This window comes from Sordaria macrospora, chromosome 3, assembly GCF_033870435.1.
Source record: "Sordaria macrospora chromosome 3, complete sequence".
Classification (NCBI taxonomy): domain Eukaryota; kingdom Fungi; phylum Ascomycota; class Sordariomycetes; order Sordariales; family Sordariaceae; genus Sordaria; species Sordaria macrospora.
Genome location: NC_089373.1, coordinates 525530 through 534965, shown reverse-complemented (window position 1 = coordinate 534965; position 9436 = coordinate 525530). Strand labels below are relative to the sequence as shown.

The 9436-nt window shown below is 52.9% G+C and overlaps 1 protein-coding gene across 1 annotated transcript; it reads left to right on the top strand.

Moving 5' to 3' along the window:
- The first annotated feature begins 4116 nt into the window (after nucleotides 1-4116).
- Nucleotides 4117-8153, top strand: SMAC4_09267 (uncharacterized protein). The gene is made up of 5 exons (XM_003344289.2): nucleotides 4117-4569; nucleotides 4621-4716; nucleotides 4771-5450; nucleotides 5504-6536; nucleotides 6591-8153. Exons 1-5 carry the CDS (start codon nucleotides 4449-4451, stop codon nucleotides 7418-7420), a joined length of 2760 nt encoding a protein of 919 aa, XP_003344337.1. The 5' UTR covers nucleotides 4117-4448; the 3' UTR covers nucleotides 7421-8153.
- Nucleotides 8154-9436: the final 1283 nt, after the last annotated feature.

Below are 9436 nucleotides of genomic sequence, written 5' to 3'. Positions count from 1 at the left end.
AAAGGCAAGGCGAATCCCTCAACGAGACAAGAAGCAGGAACGCGCAATTTGCGGCTACACAACTAGTTCCAGCAACGGCAGGTGGTTTTGAGTTGACTTCACCCGAAGCTCCATGGGATATTTACCGTAGCGCACAGGTGTCTCCGGGCCGGTAGCACGGTACTCTGTTCTGAATCAGGACGGGTGATGTCTCTGGGGGAGAACCATATCAGGGAGTACGAAGGTGAGAACGTGGGCGACTGCAACCACACCAAGAGCCAAAGGCCGCAATGGTGGCCGAAACCCCTCTTTTTTCTCTTTTTTTTCGTGGGACCCGTATTGCTGACTGCTGCGAGACCATCTGGCTGTGTTGACTGGCTCTTAGTTGAGCAGGCTGGCCACCTAGGTAGAACACGTCCGCACTGCAGACAAGTCCCAACCACGGCGTCCGGCTTGAGCCACACTGCATGGCGGGAGAATGAGATGGCGGGCTGGTTCGAGCAGGTCGCTCGGGAAAAAGGGCCAGTGTGTACCATTATGAGGTGATAATATCGGACGGCATGATATTGTCCTTATTGCAACTGATTTCGTACAGAAAAACCAGAGCCTCATCCAAGCTCTCCGGGGATACGATCATACTGGTCCTTGAGGCGAAATCCTGGAGCTGATCCCGAAGAGAGTGTGAGTAGAGTTACGGGTTGAGTCTAATGCCTATCATCATCCGGGCACGCCGATATCTCGCCTGTCTGCAGAGCCATCGTGTCTGGAAAGTCCCGACCCGGCACTGGTGATATTGAAGGGCGCCACAAGCGCACAGGCTGAAAGAAGAATGGCAGAAGGCTGTTGTCATGATATGTAAGTAATTGCTCAGCGACAGTTTGCTATTGAACTCTGTGAGCATCGAGACAAGGGAGCATCAGCTCATGAGGTGCTAAATGCCTGTTGAACACGTGCTGAAAAGCAGGTCCGTTGCTGAAGTCTGTACGGCAATGCCAGGTACTAGAAATCCCCGCCGTGATAACGTCCAGGATTTCAGTGCCAGGGTCCCAAGGTACCTTCCGAGCCAGTGCGACGAAGTGGCCGGGCCGGCAACGAGGGCGAGAAGAGAAAAGAATGCAAAGGGACACGGCGGGATCTTTGTTAACACCGTAACCCTAGCAGCGCATGCGGGAGATTACCTGACTGGAGAAGATGCCGTCGGGATGACCACAGCGCAACGGTGTAAAGCGAACAAGAGATGAGTCGACCAAAGGGAGAGCAAAGAGGCGGTGGTGGCACGGTTTGTGAGTGGGTGAGAGTGATGATTGATGACAGCGGCCGGTGGAGGATGGAGCTGATGTCGAGGAGAGGAACAAGCTGCCAGCCCTTGGAGTCGAGGCTTGTTGGGTCGCAGGGCCTCACAGTCAGCAACTGACCCACGAAGTGAACAAGCCAAGACTGGACAGATTTGCGACCGAGCTGCTGCGAAGAATTGAAGTGTGAGGGCAGTTGTGAGTGACAGTCACCCAGTCGTGAGCGGGAAGCAAACCGGGGACGGAAAGAGCTACCCCTGCACGGTCCACGTCGAACATGGCCTTGTATGATTGGTCCAGACTAATGTGGGGTAGGGCCGAGATCAATGGGTGAGCGCGAAGCACCAAATGAACGACGCCCGATCTGGCAATAGCTTCCAACGCGGCTTCCAACCCTACCGCCAACCACGTCCCAACGGCATCGTCCCCGCTTCTTGCGCGACCTGCCCCAATGAAAGCCTTCACGACATCACCAAATATTGACAGATGCAGCAGCAAAAATCGCAGGTGTGGGCTGCCTAAGACCTTAAAATCGCCGTAGCAAAACCACCGCCTGCGACAATGCCATCCAGGTCATTCTCCATCAGTCGCCTCATCGTCTCTTCTTGGCAAGGGAATTGCAGGCTTGCCAATCCTCCCTTGAATGTTAAGATGAAGAGAATGTTTGACCGGCGACGATGGAATCGAGGGCTCCAATTTCCGCCACTACACACAAAGGAAGTCCTCGCTTTGGTGGACCTCATGATGGGAAAAGGCGGGATGGAGGGAGAGAAGGCTGCGCGCTGTGGCTTCCTCGCTACCTTTCACGACCGGGACTCTTACACAATCTCTCCGTCCGGACCGTGTCAGCTTACGCCGAGAAAGTACAACCATGCCTTCCTTCACAATGGCAAGATAACAGCAGCAGGTGCAAGCAGGTACCAGTCCCCGCTTTGCAGTCAACTTCTTTTGGTGAGAAATAGATGCCTGCCCGTTATGGGAAGGTGCCGTCGTATTTGCTGCGCACTCCTGCAGATGGAAATTGGCAACAACGAAACTCTCACCACAAAAGGTTCCTTCCTCCCTCTGGACTGGCCAACATGCTTGAATGACCTTTCTTGCCCGGAGCGACCCCTCCAGATGCAACTTGAAGGGCAGAGAGGCCGGGGGCGGGCACCCCAATCAGTCAATCAAGCTGCCACTGCCAGTGTATCTATCTTCCCGTATTCACACTTCCCCGATCTCGTCGTTCGGAGCGATGCGTCAACGAAGTGTAACCTCCATCATCATGAAATCTCAATGGTGGCTAATCATGATTCCACCTCGTTTCGGCACTCTTTAGCACTCCCACGGCTATCGTGATTGGCAGCGATGTGATGCCAGGTCCAGTTCAACACTCTAGACACCCCAAACACCATGAGACGATGGATGGTGATGGCGACAGAGAGGCGATGCTCCATATGCAGAGATGCTGCCAATAGCTCACTTTGTTCTCGCGCGTCTGTCCAACCGACGGAAGCAAACCTTGCGGCCACTCCCGCCATCCTGTCTCATGGTTCTGGAATCCGGATCGCCTCGACCGTATTGCCGGGCCACTGTGTTTGTTTGCTTCTCTCAACAGGTACGCCACGACGTAGGTGAGTACATTCTAGGGATTGCCTCCCTCTCGGTGGTATCACCTATTCCGTCCGGTCCACGGCAGAAGTCGACATTGCGCCAAGTGGGAATACGGTCACTTGTCACGGCCATCAACGCTCGTTATGCATCTGATGTTGGACAGATCGTCATTCTCGCCCCCATTCTCATAGGACAGCATGCAACGGACAGGACGAAGAGAAGCTCCAACAAAAGAGAAAATTCGTTACGATGTTGTCATATCCGTTGGCTACTTCAATCCTCGAAAATCGGACAGGTAGCTGGCAGAAACCAGTTCCTCCACCCACCACGGCATTGAGAATGCTTGGCAGTGCCTTAGCGGATCCTCCGTGTTCGTTAGGGGCTCCTCTAGTCACTCCTAGGGCTACCTTATCATGGTGCGCGATTGCTGATGCCTACCATTGCCATCTATTACTTGCATCGCAAGAGGCGGCCATGTCGGTGATATAGCCATCAGGGTCCCGGATATACCCATCATGTTCGCAGTGCGCAGCAGCCCAGGTACCTATGCAGACCTGATCCACCCCGGCAACCCTGCACACTCTCTCGTCAATCCCCGGTGACAAGGCTGAGGCCATCCTTAAAAGGGTCTTAAAAGAGGACGGAAACCGCCCACCCTCTTTTTCCTTGGTGAGAAAAGCATGGGTAGCTTGCTGGTTGGGGTGGGACCATCTGTTGGAACCTTGACTTACACCCAGACTTGGCCTGGGCCCGTCTTACAGACCTTCCAAGACCAGCACACGCTCCTCGGCCCCCTACCAATAAGAGGCTTCCCAGTCCACAAGGCGTGCCAGGGTGCTAGATTTCGTGTAGAATTCAGCACTACCCAACCTTTACCTCGCCACAACTTTTCTCAGTGTCGCTGACTGACAGGTCGCGAGGAGCATCACCAAGAGTAAGCGGTGGGTAATATCGGCCGTTACTAACCTTGCGCATCTGGTATCGATATCTGATCTCGTCGACGAGGCCGTACACACTTGGACGTGCTCCCACGCGTGTGCAGTCGCTTTTCGCTCTAGTCTCCTTCACGAGACGTCTGTGGCAGAGACCCATCTGTCTGAGAAACCGCATCCTCATCACTCGGTAGCCTATCCCCGTCGATTCCAACTCGTGGCCGCTTTTCGGCTTTGCCACAGCCTTTGAGCATCACACAATTGGTCGCCATTGTGCGGGGTTGGGATCTAGGTTCTGGTAAGCTCACTTCATATCTTGTGTATCGCGGTATCCGATGCTGGGCATGTCCATGCTGCTTTTATCGAGATCCCCTCACACCTTCTTCTCCGCCTCATACTCTGCGAAAGCTAGGTAGTGGCAATGGACTACTCTTCCTTTCGCTAACCCGCCCGATAGAACACATTTACGCCCATCTGCAACAACCCTTTTACCTATTGGGACATCACCCATATGACTTCTTGGTGACGTTCATTAACGGCCTCATCGCACCCTCGTGCCTGCAAGCGAGCGCACCCAATATCGGCTTTATCTATATTTCCCACCTGCGTCGTCCAAAAGTTGGAAGTCGCCAGGTGGCGTTAAATCATCATGGGCTTCAACGTTTTGGCCGCGCTGGCCCTCGCCCCTTATATCATCTCTGTCCAAGCCCAGTCGTTCTGGGAGGAGGGTCAAGTCAACACCACACTATGCTACTGGCAACAACCAAGAGGTCAGTTTTTATCAATCTCCCTGGTGAAAGATATCGCTAATCAGAACCCAGCTGCTATCATCCGGGACACCATCTACATGGATGGCGGGAGGACGTGGTGGATTCCAGGCATGGCTGATGGGTCTCTCAAGACTTTGATTCCTGATGGTAAGCTAGTGAGAACCCTTTTCGTGAGGGTACGTTTGGGCTAAATTTTCACAGACAATCAGTATGGTCGTATCTTCACCCTCAATCTCAGCACTCCCTTCGACATCAAAGACAACGTTACCGCAAAATTCAAGATCATGAATAAAGCCCCGCCCGGAAGTGTAGTCAACAATAACGACCCAAACTACGTTGACGGGGCTCTGTTGGCAAATGATGCCGAATGGTTTGCCTATGGTGGCCTCCTCCGAAAAACCGCCGCCTTCAACACTGAGCCCGCAAAAGATCTGGTTTCTGGCTACAGGCAGTATCAGTACGGCCCAGAAAAGGCAGGTTTTAGCCCAGGCCTGTTCAAAAGCAGCCTGGATACCGATAACACGGGGGTCACTCGCTACATTGCGTTTGGAGGTGCGGCAAGCGCGCCTTCTGAAAATTTGGCTTGGTACTTTTCGGGCGTTCAAGCACCATCGAAAGGGCCCGTTTACACTGCATCATCCAATCTCACGACATCCCCTATTCGCATAGTCGACTCCTTCATTACATTGGACATGAAGAATCAACAGAAAGAAACTTGGAAGAACAGCACGCTTCCCTCCGAAATATCTGGCCGAGCAAATCCTGAGTTGGTCTGGGTTCCCGTCGGCGCCAAGGGTATCCTACTCGTTCTCGGAGGTGTCATATTCCCGGATTTTACCAGCACTGTGAAAACTGGGGTTTCGGACAACGAGACAGAAAGTGTTAGTATTACGCCTCATCTCCATACCTTACACTGGCTCTAACTAGGTGACAGAAGGCAACAAGTCCCAAATTTATGACGACAATCGATGTATACGATGTCGCGAACGACCAGTGGTACAGCCAGCCAACGACAGGCGACAACCCTGGACAACTTACTCGCGGATGTGCCGTAGTGGCACCTGCGGAAGACCAATCAAGCTTCAACATCTATTATTATGGCGGCTACGAGGGGCTCAAGGTCACCGACGACTTCAACGACGATGTTTGGGTGCTCTCCGTACCTTCTTTTACCTGGACGAAGATCACATCAAGCACATCCAGCGGCCGGGCCGGACACAAGTGCTTTATGCCCTATCCCGATCAGATGTTGGTTCTTGGAGGCTACACAAACACGCCAAGCAGCGGACCCCCAACGTGTCTCCCTGAATTAGTTCGGGTTTTCAACATGACGACCGGAACTTGGCTATCGGGTTATGACCCTACAAAGCACTCGTCCTATGGTGTTCCCGAGGCCGTTCAAAAAAGGATCGGTGGCTCTGCTACGGGCGGTGCCACGGCACGCGCACCGAGCGACGGCTGGGCTTCAGCAGACCTTGGAAAAGTCTTTGACACCAAATATACGACCAAGATCGCTACATATTATCCATATGCCTCTGAAGCGCCATCAAACAACACTAATCCGACGTCACCTGGGAGTGGTGCTACGGATGACGATGACAAAAGGTCAGGGGGTGTACCATCTTGGCTCCCTCCCGTGCTTGGCGTCGTGCTTGGGCTAATGCTCCTGACTATAATCGCTGTCTTGGTACTCCTCTGGAGACGCCGCAGGTTATTGAGGGCTGGCACTAGTGTAGCCGAAACTGAAGATACCAATGGCTACCGAATTATGTCATGGATGCGCGGCCAGCAGCACGCCACTGAAAAGGCTCCTACCGTCACGACCTCGGATGAAATCAGCACTATCCCTAACAGCCCCAGTCCTATGCAAGACACGGCAAGCACAGGGTCGCCCATGCCGCCGCCTTCAATCGCCGAAGCGATGGACACTCAGATCACGCCGCCGCCGGCTCCAGTCGAATTGATGGGTAAGATCAACCTGCTCCATCATATAATGCATCTGCTAACTCTTATTCGAACAGATACCTCGCCTCGCGCTGAACTCCACGACACTGGTTTGAGCCACGTTGATATTTTGAACCGTCACTCGAGTGTGGGTCGAGTTAACACCGCTGGAAATGGCTCCCTCAACAACCCATCGTATTACACGGGAGCAACACAACAGATGGACCATGCGAGCAACTTCACCCGCTCATCCAGAGGCGTTGCATCCTCTCTGCCACCGTATATGCAGGGTGTCGATGGTGCTCCAACCAACTTTCGTCCCGACTCGGAATTGATGGGCAGCGTTCCATCCGGGGCTGCGTCGGCCAATAGAGAGATTCCCTCGCCCATGGTCTCGCCAACCACCACCACAGCCACCCGCGGTTTTGCCCTCTCGGACGTCTCTAATGTCAGCGAGCGTGATAAGGCACACCTCCGACAGATCAGCGACGCAACCGTGAGTTCCATGACCTCGGGACAGACGCATAACAACAACGGACAGTACACGCCCAACATTAACAGCAACCACCGCTTCAGCAACAGTCCTGCCCCCACCTCCGTCCCGGAGGAACACAATATCAATCAGCAGGGTGGACAGCAAGCGCCCGACCACATCCCTATCCCTTTGTCAGCAACGTCCGCTATGGGCGGTACGCTGCCGCTGGGATCGCCGCAGCCGGTTTCACCGCCTACGGCAGGGATAGCGGAGGGGAGCGACGATTACATGAGCGTTCGGCCACAGCCACCGCCGACGGCGGGTCTCGGCCCGGGAGCCGCTGGAGGTGCTGGGGCCACGAGTAGTCCGAGACGGAGCATGTTTACGGAGAGCCGAGAGGATATGAACGGGACTGGTCCGGGAGGGAGGTAAATGAGGGACAGTCAACGGGGCGGGATAGGGTAGAAAGGGTGGTTGGGAATGGGAAATTAAAGCGTTAGATGCGATACGATTGACGGGACGGGCCATCGAGTCCGTGTTGGGTGTCTTCTTTTTTCCATTTGTCCGGTGTTTGGTGGTTTCCAGTCATTGGTTTCCGTTCTAGCCATGTTCGATATCTATGCCAATGATGGGATTCGGGGCTCGGGATCTGAGCTGGTACATACCTTGTGACGAATGGATTTTGCTATGATTTGTTTTGCAGCGTTGATGCCCTGACAATCATGAGCACATCCGAGTGAACTATATCCCCTCTGTTCGGCAAAGTTATCATATCAAATTTTTCACATAGCGTCGCTGATCTTTTTTTGAGGGAACAACGGGTTCGCTACCCCTTTTCCTGGAGGCAAAGAAGACATACTAACAGATTCTTCCACAATGGTACCCACTCCATTCACACTCCTGTGGTCTTTCAAGTGACTGATGCACACTTGCTGGAGGTATTTCTGCTCGATACTTTCCCGGCACATTTGATGCTACAAGTGGTTATTGTATTATAAAGGTGCTGTAGAGCAGTGTCAATGTAGTTTGGAGATATCGACCGGACAGATAGATGTATGACGAACCGTTACGAGCACAGGAGTATATCGGTGGGATAGATAGAACAACGGTTGTAGTAGCCAAAAGGTACCCATCAATTGTGTAAGCTATTGCTTGCTGAAAAGCCCAGTATTCGGAAGGCCTGGGAAGGCTTTCCTTTATACTGGTTCTTCAATAAGGCGCCTTACCGTGGCCGCGGCGACGTTTTTCCCGGCGCGGCCCCGATTGGTCTACCTAGCTGCTTATATAAGTGGTCTCCTATTTGATTGTAACAAGATGTAGGGGCCGAGACCCGAATTCTAAGGTTGAGGCGCCGCGATGTGGACATGGTAAGACAAAATGGTGGAATTAAACCTCCACACCACGCTGCACACTTGGTTTTTTTTTTTTTTTTTTGTGTGTGTCTTCCTCTCCTCCATTCTCGTCATTCCATTGTCATGGATTCGAAGACACGTCCCGTCATGGGCAGCCGAGACCTTGAGATACCTACCTTTCCCGTAGACGGGAGAACCGGACCGGGTCCCGTCGCGTGGGTGGAAAAGGAGAAAATCAGTCGGGGAAGGCGCAGAATGCCCGCTAGTGGCCGTGGCTCCCGTCTGTAGCGGTCTGACAGAAATGGAGCCGAGACTGGAAGTTAGGGCAAATCACTAAATTACAGAAGCCCACCCTACCTTAACAGGCGACGGGATGCATGCCGCCCGTTCCTGTCCCCGTCCGGATGCGCGCCCGAACGTGAAATGTCCTTTTCCTCGCGCACTCGGATTCACAACTCAGAACATATGGAGGAACTAGAATTAAAACTAATGTCGTAGAGTCCATGCATTGTTTCTCCTCTTCAGATACCTGCAATGATCAGAAAGATTTGGTCGTGTGTCCGAAATAACGAGTGTCCAAGGTGAGTTTGGCCGGCAGAAACACGGGCCATCCGAATTCCAATGTCTGCTTCGCGCCTGCCACTCACTGTTGCTTGACTGACTCGGACCCGAGTGTCCGGCGGGCTCCGACCACGATCGGACCTGTCAATTATAATCGTCTACAAATGATTTTTGTGGAAGGAGAAAATTGTCCTGAGACATTCGAAGGTTGGAAGGAACTAAAAACTAGTTAAGTTCTTAGGAAACATCGAATTAGCTTTTTTGGGTACTTATCTGATACCGGGCGGGACGTGTATGTAAGTTAAACGATCTACGGGAGCTATGACCACGCCACCCACGCCGTTAGGACAGGACAAAATGGATGGGGGACAAGCTGCGAGACGTTGAGCATTGCGAAATCTCAGCCAAATGCGGTTTCCAAAGTGGCGGGACAGGTGTTTGCATATATGCATAGGTCTGAAATGCAAGACCGGGATGTGTTGAGTAGGTAGGTAGATATGTATGATGTGCATCTTCTGTCTCTGTGGGAGCTTTT